Source organism: Plectropomus leopardus, chromosome 17 (assembly GCF_008729295.1).
Source record: "Plectropomus leopardus isolate mb chromosome 17, YSFRI_Pleo_2.0, whole genome shotgun sequence".
NCBI lineage: Eukaryota > Metazoa > Chordata > Actinopteri > Perciformes > Serranidae > Plectropomus > Plectropomus leopardus.
In genome coordinates, this window is record NC_056479.1 from 27870702 (window position 1) to 27887145 (window position 16444).

Genomic DNA, 16444 nt, shown 5'->3' on the forward strand with positions numbered 1-16444 from the left:
TGCTCAGGTTTTAAGGGTTAAAGGGTCATGATATACAGTGTAATAGGCTATACAACTTGTTAATGCTGCCCCCGAGTGGGCAAATAATAAATTACTGCAGCATCAAGTATCTATCTGTCCGTGTGTCCGTCCAGGTGTGCTACCATGAGGCTTTACCTTTGTGCTCCCGCTTCTTCCCGTACATGGCCTTGCTGCAGTCTCTGGTGCTGGTGGCCAGCGGCTCCTTCTGGCTCCACTTCCCCCACACCTCCTCCCGCATCGAACACTTTCTGGCCATCTTGGCAAAGTGCAGCGAGTCTCCCTGGACATCTCAGGCCCTGTCGCACGCCGCCCGGCAGGAGAGCATCCAGGAGAAGGAGGTGATAGAGGAGAGACGACCACTTCAACTTCCTCTCTCTTCAGTGTCATCATCACCCCCGGTAACCCGAACGAGACAAACGAGTGTAGACTCGGGCACAGACAGTCCATCCTTCGCTCCCCCTCCGTCTCCGAGTCCTTCCACACTCTCCTGTGACTCCACCATGTCCTCGACGTCCATCAGCTCCCAGGTTCACTTTCCTTCTTCCAAACCCCCGCTCGTGGTCGACAGTCCCCGGCAGGTGATCAGTCTGGACAAAAGTGACGGGGAACAGGCCAGGGCGCTCTTCGAAAGGGTCAGGAAATTTCGGTCTCACTGCGAAGACTCAGACGTCATTTATAAGGTGAGAAATCCTTCAGTCTAGACAAGGGACACTCAACTTTGCTTGGGGGCCACTTTTGAAAAATGAAGCCCTGCACATGTTTCTGGGATTTTAAGACATTTGTATGATTTTAGGACATTTCTAAGATTTAATAACATTTCTTGGATTTTAGGACGTTTCTAGGATTTAAGAATGTTTCTAGAAATTTGGGACATTTCTTGGATTCTGGGACAACTTAAGGATATTAGAATTTTAGGACATTTCTAGGATTTTAGGACATTTCTAGGATTTTAGGACATTTCTGGGATTTTAGGACATTTCTAGGATTTAATAAAATTTCTTGGATTTTATGGCATTTATAGGATTTTAGGACAATTCAAGGATTTTAGGACAATTCAAGGATTTTATGATGTTCTAGGATTTTAGGACATTTCTAGGATTTAATAATATTTTTAAATTTTAGGATATTTCTAGGATTTTAGGACATTTTTAGGATTTTAGCACATTTCAAGGATTATAGGATGTTTCTAGGATTTTAGGACATTAGGTGCTTTCTAGGACCTCTGTTGGGGGGCGCGGGGGATCATCCGCTGGCACTTTTTCTGGTAAACAGTTTCTATTTTAATGCTATTTTATGCACTCTGGCAACTTCTGTTTACTAAAAGAGGTTAAGCAGTTCCCAGTGTGAAACAGAAAATGGTTGGGGGGACCCAGTTAGGCCTGCAGGTCGTAAGTTGAGTACCCGGTCTAAATGAAACTTTGTCCTTTAGCTTAAGTGGTGAAAACTTTCCTTTTAATATTTAATCCTCTAATGAAGTAAATGTTTCATGACATGATGTTATAGCACTGTGCTGTTAGATGATGCTCATGTGTTATAAAACTATCCAAAATTTCAAAAGTGCAGGAATTTAATCTCTTTATTTGTTATCCGTCTTTTCATCTCTTCAGGTCTACTTGGCTCAGACGATGTTTAAACTCCTGATGGTGACGCTGATCTTGAGTTACAGCGTCCCTCTTCTGAACTCTCTCTCCTTCACCCACACGTGTCACCCTGACGAGCAGGCCTTGGTGGGCTACTCCACCTTTGAGTGTATCCATGTGCTCTCCTCCCTCCTACGCAAAATGCTGGTGGCCTACCTGACTCTACTGGGGCTGTACGGCCTGCTGAACGTTTACACCCTCGGCTGGATTTTACACAGGTTAGTGCATTTTGAGGATACATAGAAAGAATAAATGTTGGCATTGTACTTTTTCTGCACACCCTAATTATGTAGCCGGTATGCTGAAACTTTATGTTTCTTTCAACAACACTGTGGTTAACAGTTAAGGCACAAAAACCACTTGGTTATGAAAAGATCATGTCTTGGCTCAAAATACCCACTTTTGGTGGCACATTTAACGCTTGAAACGCTGTTGCTGATGTCTCTGTAAGACCAAAACAGAGTTTTAAATACAGCAAATATTACACTTAAATTTGCCAAGTGACATGACTCCAAATAAACAACCAATCATTAGAAAAAAATGTTCATCATATGTTTCTGCAAACAATGGATACATTTGTATGATTTTTATGTAGTAGACAGGTTGAAAGTTTGTTTCTTTACATTTCAACAACACTGTGGTTAATATGTGGTCATGTTTAAAAACCACTTGTTATGGTTAGGAAAATATAATGTTTTGGCTTAAAATACCTGCTTTTAGTGGCACTTATAAATATTAGTTTATATCAATACAATTAGTTGTGTTTGGACTGAATGCATCAGACTGCGAGAGGACAACCACCAGTGGTATACGCCGAGCAGCCAGTCAGACCAGAGGGGAGAAACAAAACTGAAAGCGCCAGACGAAGAGAGGGAGGAGAGCTGGCATCAGGGCGAGGCTGACCTGACTTGGACTGAGAGCTACAGTCGCACAGGATGGATGGACTTTGTTGGGAGCCATAAGGACACAAGACTCTAAGACAAATTCAAAAAATGCCCTGTAGTGACTGAATAATGCCACCAGCAGCAAAATGCCCAAAGAACCAGATGGACTTTTCACAGTAGCTGCTGATTTCAAGCAACTCATCCTTCATCTCAAAAGATGTAGCAGGATCAAGGACAAATGAAATTTTGTTTTTTTAACTTTGTTTTAAAAAAAAAAGACTAATAAATATACTTTCTTCTACCTTCTATCTTCTACAATTACAGCTGAAAATGCAGCTATGTCTTAGTGAAAAACATTTGGTGGCACAATCTCAACAGAAAACATAGTGAAAGCTCAATAAGAATGACAGTTTTTCATAGTACTGTCTGCAGTGGAAACACAGCAACAGATAGCTTAAAAAAACTCCACGTTTGGTGCTAAACGAAACAGTTTTGTGGCGAGGTAAGAAGCCATCCACCATCGCCTTCACCTCCTGATGATAATATCAGTTCATTTATTATGTCACTTCAGAAACGCTGACATGAGACATATGAAACGTACAAATGTAATGTGCAATGAAAGCATGATGCCAACGTTGTCTTCTGCTGACTTAGCTGCAAAAAAATATGAAAGCTGCTGCATGTCTCCTGGATTTGTAAATGAACTGCCAGAAGTTTGAACTCCCAGCACATTGATTTTGAAACTTGCTGAGAAGTTTTGAAACTCATCATGAGTGATTTGCAGTGACAAACATGCAGAGAGGAGAGTTTGCATGTGCAGTTGCTGTAGTGTCAGATAGGCTTATGAAAATATAATTTGTCACATTGTTTGAAAAAGACAAACATTTAAACTGGTTGATGAATAACTTGTTGAGAGTTTAAGTAGACTACACAGGCCGTGATTGTTCAAAGGGCCTTTAAACAGAATAATACCCGTGAGGTTGAGCATACCAGAGGCCTGATAAGAGGATTACAGAGTAAAGCTTTGTTTTGGGCGACATTATATTCTGTGTGATATGTTTCTCACTCTGTTTTCTTGCCCTACTTAGCTCTCTACGGCAGTACTCCTTCCACTCGCTGAAAGACTTGTGCTCCCTGAGAGACGTCCCGGACCTGAGAAATGACCTGGCCTTTCTTTTGCACATGTTAGACCAGTATGACCCTCTGCTGGCCCAGCGTCTGTCCGTCTTCTTGTCCCCCGTCAGTGAGAGCAGACTGCTGGAGGAAAGCGTGGAGCGGCGCTGGGGGGAGGAGAAGCTGCGTGCCATGATGAGCGTGGACGCAGACGGCTGCTCCAGACTGCAGCTGGTGGCGCTGCCTCGCCTCCCTCCAGCCCTCTTCACCCTCAGCCAGCTTCAGGTCCTCAAACTGGAGCTCATCACAGATGCCAGGTTTACTGCGCAGGTGTCCAGCATGACCTCACTGAGGTGGGTTTTACAGAGGTGAAGTCATGCTTTACACAGTTTACACAATGCACATAAAATTGACATCTTGATATCTTTTTTTTTTTAAACCAAATAGTTTTTTTTAAGCAGAAATACCCCCCCTGCAACCCTCTCCCTACTCATAAAGGCAAATACATATATATTTAACACACATATATTTAACAAACATACATAATTATCAAATAAAATCAAAATTAAAGTGGTAATTAAATACATTATAGAAATAGATTTTTTTAAAAAAAGAAAATAATATAAACAAGAAATATACGTTACGCTGTGTACACAGTTCTGCTTACTGGCAGTGGAAAAGCAGTCTAAAGCCAATTCTAATTTTGGTGTAAAATGGGTACAATTCTTTTATTGTTTATTCCTATAACAGGGAGCTCCACCTCTATCACTGCACTGCAGCGGTGGAGCCCGGCGCACTTGGTGTCCTCCAGGAACGTCTCGAGGCGCTCCACCTCACCTTCACTCAGGCATCGGAGATCCCCAGTTGGGCGCTCTCCCTCCGCAGCCTGAACGAGCTCCACCTCTGCGGACGCCTGAGTAGCGACGGTGGTGTGGGCCGCAGCTGGGCACTGGGGAGCCTCCGCCAGTTACGTCACCTCCGCGTGCTGGTGATTCGAGGGATGTTACAGCGGATACCTGGGGAGCTGTGTGAGGTGGCGGGCAGCTTGGTGAGGTTGGAGATCTTCAATGAGGGCACCAGGCTGCTCGTGCTGACAGGCCTGAAGCGGATGGTGGACCTGACCGAACTGCTGCTGCAGGACTGCCAGCTGGAGCGTCTGCCCTCCGCCCTGCTGGCTCTCACCAACCTACGGACGCTCGACCTGCAGCATAACAACCTGAGAACCCTGGAGGAGCTGCTGAGCCTGGCTCCTCTGCGACGTCTCTCCTGCCTCAGACTCGCCTACAACCGCGTCCTGGCGCTGCCGGTCAGCGTTGGCGTCCTGCGAGGCCTGGAGCTCCTGGATCTATCCAACAACCAGCTGCAGAGCCTCCCACCGGCGCTCTTCACTCTCCGCCGCCTTCGAAGGCTGCTGCTGGCTGGTAACCTGCTGGAGGTGCTGCCTGCAGACGTGAAGGCGCTGCAGCTGCTCACAGAGCTGGATCTCAGTGGGAACAGAGTCGAGAGCCTTCCTCCTCAGCTCTTCAGTGGCTGTTTGGAGCTGCGCATCCTGAACGTGTCACACAACTCTCTGAGCTCGTTACCCAGGACGATCGCAGCTTCCAGGCAGTTGTGCAGGTTGGACTTGCGCAGTAACAGTCTGGAGGAACTTCCTGCTGAACTGGGCTGCTGCTCTGGGCTGCACGGAGGAGGTCTTCTGGTGGAGGACTGGTTGTTTCAGTCTTTGCCTCCCCAGGTCAGGGACCTCCTGAGCCGCTCCTGCTCTCCCTCTGGGACGTACTCAGAGGGTCATTCCCGGCCAGAGTCCGACAGTTTCCCATATTTCTCCCCTACACAGTGGAGCTTCTCTTCTGCTCTGGAGTCACAGATATAAAGCCGCCTGCAGACTGTGACAATTTTGCAATCTTAGAAATGGATCTTAATAAACTTGGGTACAACATCAAGTCTGATGCAGACTATACGATGACATCACCTACTGAATCACAGCCTACGACATAGATCCATCAACGTCAATATGCATGAACAATACGTCCTCAGCGTGCGTCATCCATCTACGCCTAAGGCCTCAGGATGTACGCCAGGCTCTGATGCCAATTTTACATAGTGGCTAAAAGTGGAATTACACTGTCAGAGCCCATCATGTGACGCTCATGGACCCAGAAAAACAAATTTGTTACTCTGTTAAGTCCAAAAAATGTGCCACGTAAACCCATTCAAACTGCAATTTTTGATCCAGCGGCCATCACAGCATAAAAACATGCATTGTATTATTTCTGGGTGTCTTTCTGGGCTTTTGCCTTGGAATTTGTAATTTTTACTGTTTTCCACCTTATGACGTCATTTTTAACGTGTTTGGCATATGGAGAAAATGCATGCTTTTTCCAATAGGTGCATTATCACATTCAGTAGTGTAAAAAAATCTATTTTGCATGTAATATATTAAAAATAATTCATTTTTTGTGCGTATTTTTTTTTCTCCATTTAAAATCGTGAGAGCATCAACAACCTGGCATTTAAAGCGTTAAAATTCTGAAAATGAACGAATATTTGGTATTTATGATTAGGACTGATGTCAGTCAAAAAAGAAAATTATATTATATATAATATTTTATAATATTTTTATAGCCTGATATTGAAAAGAGCATTTTGTGTGCAGAGCGATATGAGTGTGAATATTCAGCACTGCTCTAAAAATAATCATTTTAAAATAATAAAATAATCATTGACATATTCTAGGCTTTGATAATAATAATAATTTTAAAAAAAACATTCTACTTAGCATGAAGTATGTTGAAAATATTACATTAAAAAAATAATGTCATTCTGACAAAAAACCTGGCATTTAATAATAATAATAATGATAACTTTATTCATATAGCACCCTGAAAAACGTTTTTTTACAAAGTGCTTTGACAGACAAAGCAGGAGCTCGGGGAATAATGAAAACAGACAACAATCAAGCCAAACAGAGAAAGTTGTAGGACAGTTAAAAAGGTCAGAACAAAATACTTATACAAAGGTCAACAAGAATAAAGCAAGATGTTTTACAAGTTTTTAGAAAATATAAAATAAAAGCAATAAAAGCTGATAACAATAATAAAGGAGGAAAAAAGGCAGTTAAATGAATAGAGAAAGATATTTAAAAAATAAAATGAGTTGGAAGGGTTAAAATTCTGAAAATTAATGAATATTTGATATTTATGATTAGGTCTGATGTTGGTTTAAAAGTTAATTCAATGAAAGTAGAAAATAATATGAATTCATGATGTTTTTTAAAGCTTAATTTAAAAGTGTGTGTAATATAAAAACCCTGAGGATAATTTATTTTGCGCGAATATTGATTTATGTGCTTGTCCCTCCTGGGCTTCCACACACAGAGTCATGCGCTGCCGTATCCCGCTTTTTTAAACTGCGGAGGACTGCGGCACAGTTTTTGTCCAATCAGTGCCCGAGTTCGCCAAAACCAACCAATGATATCAACGAGTTTCAGCGGAGGCGGGATTTCCTTTTAGTCGTATAAACCAACAGAGGCCTCCTCCCCATGCGGTTTTGACCTGTAGGTGGACGCGTAGCAGACTCCGAAAAGGTAAGAATGCGGTTTTTGTTGTTTTAACTACAGACTAAATAAAACTTTAATAAATGCCCAAAATGTTGCACGTTATGATTTTGAGCTAAAGTCCCAAATAAGCCACTCCGGAATGAATTAGCTCCTCCATTGTTTGTTCAATGATGCTAATGAAATAGCTAGCATTTTGTAGCCTGCCGTTAGCATCAGTTAGCTTCACCTAGCCTCCGTTGCTCCTCATATTTGTCATATAAGTAAGTGCATAGTCTTTTTATATTCACGCGGGTGAGTTCTTTATAAATACTTACTTGTTATCTCTTTGTTTCTGTAGCTTAGCGGCTGAATTTGTGGAGTACTATTGGTCGTATAGCTTGTTAGCTCGCCACGTTAGCATTGGTTATGCAACACAATAGCATTCCGGTGTTGTGTACGGCTCAGAGGCTAACCGGCTCGGATAATCCGGCAGTGTTGCTTAAACTCAGATCATATTTAAATGTGATATTGTATGTGTGCGTAAAGGGCAGTTTTTATTGTAGATTTTGTGAATTATGAGTCCCTTCTTTGTTTTCGCTAAAGTAGCAACGTTGTCTCATTCATTGGCCCTCAGTCTTCCAGTGGGTTTGTTGGTGCACACATCAATACAAATGCTCATTGAAGCGTTTACGTGAGTCAGACAGTAATGGTCTTTACACGAAACGAAACTCGGAGATGAACACACCTTTGCACAAACTTGTTATCGAAATGTACTTTAAACGTTTGGTGAAACCTGGCACAGAGGATGGCAACAACAGCTGGGCTCAGTTTACAACAAGGATACTGAACTTACCGGCCCCCTACAGGGTGCCAGGTTGCTCCCCAACCATGTTCTCATTCAAAACAAAATAAAGTGATTCACACTGAAGTGTGTTTTGTGTTTTTGGTATACATAAGGTTTCAGAGTGCAAAAAACAGCAGCTAAATGAAGCATGTTTGTCAACAAAAGTGCCGGTGGAGGATCCCCTACACCCCCCACAAAGGTCATAGCTAAGACCCAAATGTCCTGAAATCCTAGAAATGTGCTTAAGTCCTAGAAATGCTTTAAAACCCAGGTTATGTCCCAGGAATCTAAACATCTTAAGACTCGTGAAATGGGCAGACATCTTAGGACATGTCCGAAAAGCCAATAAATATTTTAAGACCAGATAAATGTTAAAATATCCCAGAAATGCCCTAAAAATTCAAGATATGTCAGAAACCCTTAGAAATGTGTTAAAATCCTTGAAGCGCTCTAAAATCCAAAAATGTCATAAAAGCATAGAAATGATGAATTTACAAAATATGGAAAAATCCCAGAAGTATCCTAAAACCAGACAAATGTCTGAAAATCCTAGAACCACCCTACACTCCTAGAAATGCCCTAAATCCCTAGAAATCCAATCCAATCCAAAAAATGTCCTAAAATCCTAGAGACACATATGGGGCCCCTGCCCTTCTGTCATTTTGCAAAATTGGCCCCCAAGCAAAGCAGGTTGAGTGTCCCTGTTTACAGCCTCCTGACTAAACACAGCAGTGAGTTCAGCCATGTAAGATAATGAATGAATTGAATGAAATCTACGTTTCTAAACTACTTTTTGCTCTTGTAGACAGATACAATGGCAGAGAACGATGTTGACAACGAGCTGCTCGACTATGAAGAAGATGAGGAGCCTCAGGGAGCCCCCGAAAGCGCCGCGCCTGCAGGCAAGAAGGAGGTGAAGGGTTCCTATGTTTCCATTCACAGCTCTGGCTTCAGAGATTTCCTGCTCAAGCCGGAGCTGCTCCGCGCAATCATCGACTGTGGTTTCGAGCATCCGTCTGAAGGTGAGTGACATTTCGTTTTCTTCTCTGGTCGTTTTAAATATGTTAAGCAGGTCGTCCCAGTGGAGTGTTGTTCAAGTTACATCTATCATTGTATTTGGAAGGTTTTATGTTGCACATCTTACAGGAGCGGTGAATATTTATGTGTCCCATAAATACAAAATGTAATGATACTTGGAGAGCTGCTGCATGTCTGAACACTGTGCATATCTTAATAATAGTAAAATAATACATTTAATTCATAGAGCACTTTTCACAATACTCAAAGATGCTAAACAGATACAAAAACAATGTCAGTTAAAGTCAGTAAAAATATACAGAACAACGACAACCAAATTTGCATAAAATGAAAAAAGAAATGTGCAGAACTTGAAATACTTGTTGTTTTCACAAAAAAGTGAATGCACCGGCTCAAATCTTATTTGTGTGTTTTTAATTCAGTCCAGCATGAATGCATCCCACAAGCTATCCTGGGCATGGACATCCTGTGCCAGGCCAAGTCTGGAATGGGCAAGACGGCCGTGTTCGTGTTGGCCACCCTGCAGCAGATCGAGCCGGTTGACGGACAGGTTCGTACACACGTTTGTTTTATTTTGTATTGTAATGTGTTTTTGTGCTGGTGAACAGGAGTCCTCCCGAAAACCAGTTTTTAACTGAGTCAAACTAGTTTTACCAGCAACACGTCTGATGTTACTTTAAATAACTCTCCTGTATGAATAATTGTAATAAAATGAAATGTTTAACACGCTTAGTTTGTGTAATGTATAGAGCTGCAACAATTAGTTGATTAGAAAAATGTAGGTAGCATTTTTTTTTTAATTGCTACCAAGCTTTTTGGTATTGTTTCGGTAATTATTAAATAGAATTTAAAAAAAACTCACCTGTAAGTTTTTTTGGTATCATTTCAATAATTATTTAAAAGCCAACATTTGCTGGATTTATTCCCCTTAAATGTTAAAATTTGATGCTTTTCTATGTCATACATGATACTAAACTGAAAATTGCTGTTTTTTTTACTGTTTCAGTGATGTTGTGAGATGTTAATTAGCAGGAATGTGTCTGAAAGTGGCGCTCTTGCATGATTTAATTTTGGGTTACGGTTTTGTATACTTTTTCGTATATTGCTTCTATGAAGCACTGAATTAAGGTGAAGGAGAACCGTATTTTAAAATTTGTCTTGATGCAAAGATTAGTAGATTAGCAGGAATGTAGCATAAGGTGCAAATGCACTCGTTTTTCACTCATTTTGTCCCTAAAATTAATGAATAATGTAATAAATAATCGTGATCTCAATATTGATCAAAATGACTGATTTTCGTGTTGGCCGTAATCGTGCAGCCCCAGTGTGTATTTGTCTGCACTCAGATGATGTCATGATGTTCAGAGGATGAGAAACAATGGTATCAGCAGCAGGATGGTACATGAATGTGTTCTGAGCTCAAGAGACGATGGCGGCAAGAGCAGAGAGTAGAAATCAGAAAGTCTATTATCAAAAAAAATGTCTGGACTGTTTTAAATCTTGAATGAGAAAAAATTAAATCAAAGAAATTTAGGAAACCGCGTCCCCTGATGTGTCGGTAGAGCTTACAGCGTCCTTTTGTCCCGACGGTGTGATTGTCTCAAATGCGTTCCTGTTGTCCGTGGGACGATGGTGCGTCATTAGTTTCCAGCTCTGCTTTTTAGCGCCTCCAAGAAAAACATCAGCCGTAACCATCTGTGATATTTTATTTAGCAGAAAGCTGAGGGCAGGCAACAAGGAGAAGATCGGCCAGTCTTTGCTCAGTGAACTGGTGCATCTCTATAACAAGAATCTTTTCAAGTCTGCATTTGAAGTTTATATTTAACTTGCTTCTGATAGTTAAATCCTCCATGCATAGATGGTAAAATTGAATAAAACTTGCATTAAATAAAGACCACGTATCCTGTTGCATTGGGAAAGGGTTAAAATGTTTCACTCTTGCTGCTTAAAAGTATCTGTAAGCGTCTGAATCTGTGTTTGTGCTCCTCAGGTGTCCGTATTAGTCATGTGCCACACGCGAGAGCTGGCCTTCCAGATCAGTAAAGAGTACGAGCGTTTCTCCAAGTACATGTCCTCGGTAAAGGCAGCGGTATTTTTTGGTGGCATGGCCATCAAGAAGGACGAGGATGTGCTGAGGAAGAACTGCCCTCACATCGTGGTCGGGACGCCGGGCCGCATCCTCGCTCTCACCCGGAACAAGGCCCTCACCCTGAAGAACGTCAAGCACTTTGTCCTGGACGAGTGCGACAAAATGTTGGAGCAGCTAGGTGAGTTCCTCTGATCACTTTTAGCTGACGTTTCTTCTCAGTTCTCATTGGTTCCTTAATCCCGTGTTCATTTACGTGTTTCTGACCACTCTGTGACAGACATGAGGCATGACGTACAGGAAATCTTCAAGATCACGCCTCATGAGAAGCAGGTCATGATGTTCAGCGCCACACTGAGTAAGGAGATCCGACCGGTCTGCCGCAAATTCATGCAGGACGTAAGTGATCTACGAGGTTCCCTGAACTCAGTTTTAACCATACGCTGCATATAAAGATGGACGACACGCCCCCACTTCCCCCCGCTGTGCTGAAGTAAGGTTAAAATATCCGAGATTCGCGCGCTGCCATCTCACGATGGTGAAGTCATTGCAAGCCGGAGTCACAGTCGCGATATCTGCAGTGGAGGATTTCCGGCCAAAACACCTTCCTGACCAATCGCAAGCAGCTTCATTGAATGCGAGTGCACAGATTGGCTATTGTGGCGGAAAAGTACACAAAAGCTTATTAAAACCGAACTTATCATTAAAACAATGTCAAAATATGTCAGATGATTTTATACGCAAAGTGGAAAATAATTTTTATAAAAATGAATAAATTAAAAATAAAAAGGAAAATTCAGTGGGAAGATGAATATAATGATAAATAAAATGGGAAATTAAATAAATATAGTAATTTTTGGCGTTTTCATTAATTTATTGACACATTTACTTATTTATTTTTGATTTTGTCAGTCTCAGTCCTCCATAGAGCTACCTTCAATGACAAAAATCATCTTTGGGAAAAATATATTTGGTGTTTCCCATTCACTAACATGCAGGGGGCGGGCTTTATGACCTTTACTGCAGTCAGTCACCTGGATGCAATCAAGGTTGAAAAGTTACACTTTAGGGGAGCCGTCATGTCCAACTTTATTTAAAGCCTATGGTTTTTACAGTAACAAAATGTACAAAGCTGCTCATGTTTTTAACTGTTTATGATCTCCTCCCATGCAGCCAATGGAAGTATTCGTGGACGACGAGACCAAGCTCACACTCCACGGCCTGCAACAGTACTACTGCAAGCTGAAGGACAGCGAGAAGAACCGCAAGCTGTTTGACCTGCTAGATGTGTTAGAGTTCAACCAGGTAAAGTGATGCAGCTTTTCCACAGTGCACACTGTAGCAGTACGCATGCTGTATTACTCATATTTTTGCTACTTGTTAAGGTATGCTATGCAATACGCTCAACAGACCAAAGGGTTAAAGCTGTTCAGTCAGTCAACCCCTCCTGTACTTTTAAAATCAGTCATTCAGGATCTGATACCACCAGCTGGTGTTTTGGGTTGCTGGTCCTCCTGACTGCAGTACCTTTGCTTTGCCTCTAGGTGGTGATCTTTGTCAAGTCTGTGCAGCGCTGCATCGCTCTGGCTCAGCTTCTGGTGGAGCAGAATTTCCCTGCCATCGCCATCCACAGGGGAATGGCTCAGGAGGAGAGGTGAGACTGCGCACACACACACACACACACACACACACACACCTTCCTCTTACATACCTCCTCTCATAAACATATGCTCCATTGAGCTCTGAATGGTAAGTATGTTTATGGAGCATGAGGCCTCATCAGTTAACTCAACACATCACAGCCTTCAAAGGGGGACAGAGTCCAGTAACGCCTGCAGCAGCTGTGTTGATAATCCCCCCCCCTGCCTCGTCTTACTCCGCAGGCTGTCTCGCTATCAGCAATTCAAGGACTTCCAGAGGCGGATCCTGGTCGCCACTAACCTCTTTGGCCGAGGGATGGACATCGAGAGGGTCAATATCGTCTTCAACTACGACATGCCAGAAGATTCTGACACCTATTTGCACAGGGTGAGAACTGCACCTGTTTTTCCCCGAAATGTTTGTACTCTGCAGCGTCCTCGCATTCCTCGGAGCTGGTTTAAAGAAGATTGTTTTGAAGTGGCGTGCCATGAAGTCTGCATTACTTTTGGTGTTTCTACCATAAACTGTAACACTTAAAAAGACGAAAACGGAACCCTCTTATGTCCAAAAGCAGCGTGAGTTTTTGGTCTCAGTACATTTATAAGCACAGTTTGGTCGAGTTACAGTCACAGTTTGATTCGAATACTGTCCCAGTATTTGTGTGACTCCTCCACGGCAGGTTTATTTATGCAGCCTATGATTCACACAGAATCACGGTCATAATGATAATGTACATTAACTTTGGGGTAGAAAACTGCTGCATCACATACGTTTAATCAAACAGTGCTGAGAAAACTGCCATTATTATCCAACAATTATCAGCCGATAATGAGACTTATAATAACATTTTTGGCTGATAAATAGAACTGATATTAAGACTCATAATTTGCTTTGATTTGTCCCGTGTTGCCATGGTTTCGCTCACACACATTATACTGCATGTCAAACTGCTGCTGCTAGATCAGCCCACACGTCATCAGTCAGCAGCAGGCGTTCCCCCCTTGTTTCTTTTTTTTTAACTCTTTCCCCGCCATTTATCAGATTTTCCGTCAATCTGTGTTTTCACTGGGGAATGTTCCTCTGTATAGTTCCACTGGAACTCAAAATGAATATCGTTTTCGGCATTATTATCGTACAATTCAAGTTGAGTTAAGAAGATAAGAGGGAAAAAAACTGCTCTCAAAAACAAACTTTAAGAAATTATTGGTTATTGGTTTATCGGCCACGAGAATCTGGAAATTATCGGATTATCGGTATCTGTTGAAATAATCATTATCGTGCATCACTCATTTTAAGTGTAGATGATGATGATTTTGTTCACTCAACTATTGGTGCTCTCACAAAATATTTATCAAAATGAGGGTTTTTTTAAAATAGTCATCGGTGTAACACATACGATGTTAAGAAGAACAAAATTTAAGACGGTTTCTAGTCTCATGTCACAAAATCAATATAATATTAATATATTGCCTCATTGTTTGCTGGCTTTAGTTGCTCATTTTGTTAAGTATTACATGTTTGGTTCATCATGTGTTTGTGATTTAATTTTTTGTGTTTAATTTGGGTGTTTTTATCTTTTATCTATTATTATTATTATCATTATTATTATTATTATTATTATTAACTCGCTCTGGTCTTCTCTGAACCCGTCAGGTCGCCCGTGCCGGCAGGTTTGGGACCAAAGGCCTGGCTATAACCTTTGTGTCAGACGAGACCGACGCCAAGACTCTGAACGACGTGCAGGACCGCTTCGAGGTTAACGTGGCGGAGCTGCCAGACGAGATCGACATCTCCTCCTACAGTAAGTCTCTTTATTTCCAAATCAATCTGCCGCTCGATGTCGGTGCAGAAGGCGGCCTGTCGGGAATGATTGTGATTTGCGGTTTAATGGGTTCAAAGCACTTTACTATAAAAGCAACACTTTATCGCCGCTGATTGTTGATGTTGTGTTTGCTGGCTCTTTAATCCGCTGCGATCTTGTCAGCTGAACGTTGCCCCGCAGCTAATCAGCCGGCGTTAGAAACCTTTCGAGTCATCTTGGCAGCTCGAGGCAGCAGTTGTCGCTGCCATGTAACTGCCATCAAATGGAAACTGCTCTTTACATGTTTAACCTGCTGCTGAAACGCCGGTATGCTCAGCTGTTGCTCAACATGCGGCACTCACGTCTGTCCTCCCTCCTGTCCCCCTTTTTCAGTCGAGCAGTCCAGATGAGTCCTCCAGCCGAGCCGAAGTCTCCACTTCACGGATCTCGTGTCTTGTATTTGGACGTAGATGTAATTTCACTGTTTGAAAGCTCTGCTCGTTCCCTGTGTTCACCAAACATTTATTTTTATTGTCATAAAAGGGGGGAAGGGGGTATGGCTGATTTTAATTTGTCTTTTACCGTCTTTTTTTTTTTTTTGTGCTTAATGACATTAAAACTTTTTATAAAATGCCATTTTTACTGTCGTGGTCTCTTGTGAGGCTGTTTCTGTCTCTACTCTGTTTGCATTTAATTTCAGCCTCCGGCAGAGCTTCAGGGAATCGTAGAGAAACGTAGTTCTGAGGAACATGTCAGTGATTTTTAGCCCTTTTTTAATGTTCAGACTAGTTTGTATAGGAAGTTTTGTGTCTTTTTGTTTCTCTCCCCACTGCAACAGTCAGTCTTTTAAAAATTCATGTAGTGACGGTTGAAATTTTGGCTCACATGGCAGCTCGTTCTTTGAATTTCAAATTGAATGCCTCCAATAAATGAAGTCTCCAAGTGGAGTCCTGGTGGTGAATTTGCCGATTTGTATACAAATATGTCATTAGTATCATTTTTGAGGTTTAAAAAACTATTTCACACATAACTGCAATCACAAAATGTCAAATTGTATTTCACTGTGTGTGTGGAGAAGCAAATGTATGCATGGCACTGTGTTATTGTTAGCCTTTCACAGCAGCATGACGAATGTTGCAGGGTGTCTGCAGGTCCTGAGAAAGTCTTAAATGTCTTAAATTTTCATAAATTTTAGGCCCTAAAAGTCAGTTTAAAATGTTAGTGTGAGGTCTTGATTCCCACATACATTTTATCTAATTTAATTTATCGATCTTAATTTTATTTTGGTAAAAAGAGTCAACTTCTGCGTGAAAAGTCCCCATTTCAAAAGTAAAAATCATTTAATAATTTAATAATTTGATTAAACCTAACATTGAACCCAATACTGTCTTTAATTTCATACCTGCACTTCTCTTTTAATAAAATGTAGATAAACTCAACTCATTTTTTTCATTTTCCACTCACAAATAAATTTCTCAAGGTTATTCATGTATTTTTATATCAATGACGTGAGCAGACCACCTAAAGTGTGCTTAAGAAAAAAAAGTTTCCAAAGTGCTTCCTGTCACATGACATTGACTTCCTGACCCTCCTCCCTGAGCACATGGTGAAGGCAAACTCCAAAAAAAGGTAACTTTCATATAATAATGATGTTTCTTTTGTTGACATATAGATATCTACTTAATTGTTAAAATCTCTAGAAAAGCCCAAACAGCACAAATATTACTTGGGATGTGTAGTTTTTCGTGTATGGGCTCATTTGTGCAAGCAGCACATCCTTTGTCAATAACTGAAAACACGGTGGGACTGCTCATATCTGACTCCTTTTAAAGGCTACA

At 41.5% G+C, this 16444-nt stretch overlaps 2 protein-coding genes across 2 annotated transcripts in view; both read left to right on the forward strand.

Annotated features, from left to right (window-relative positions):
* The window catches only part of si:ch211-106h11.1 (volume-regulated anion channel subunit LRRC8D), a 13220-nt gene extending 7579 nt beyond the window's left edge, over nucleotides 1-5641 (forward strand). The window contains exons 4-7 of the mRNA XM_042504467.1: nucleotides 101-701; nucleotides 1629-1879; nucleotides 3634-4011; nucleotides 4409-5641. Of these exons, the coding sequence (XP_042360401.1) occupies nucleotides 101-701; nucleotides 1629-1879; nucleotides 3634-4011; nucleotides 4409-5531 (2353 nt within the window). The 3' untranslated portion in view covers nucleotides 5532-5641. The remainder of the gene's footprint in view (nucleotides 1-100; nucleotides 702-1628; nucleotides 1880-3633; nucleotides 4012-4408) is intronic.
* Nucleotides 5642-7179: 1538 nt separating this feature from the next.
* On the forward strand, nucleotides 7180-15553 carry ddx39ab (DEAD (Asp-Glu-Ala-Asp) box polypeptide 39Ab). The gene is made up of 10 exons (XM_042505731.1): nucleotides 7180-7244; nucleotides 8846-9062; nucleotides 9501-9628; nucleotides 11069-11345; nucleotides 11445-11563; nucleotides 12338-12469; nucleotides 12709-12818; nucleotides 13048-13192; nucleotides 14459-14606; nucleotides 15000-15553. Exons 2-10 carry the CDS (start codon nucleotides 8855-8857, stop codon nucleotides 15014-15016), a joined length of 1284 nt encoding a protein of 427 aa, XP_042361665.1. The 5' UTR covers nucleotides 7180-7244; nucleotides 8846-8854; the 3' UTR covers nucleotides 15017-15553.
* The last annotated feature ends 891 nt before the right edge of the window (nucleotides 15554-16444 follow it).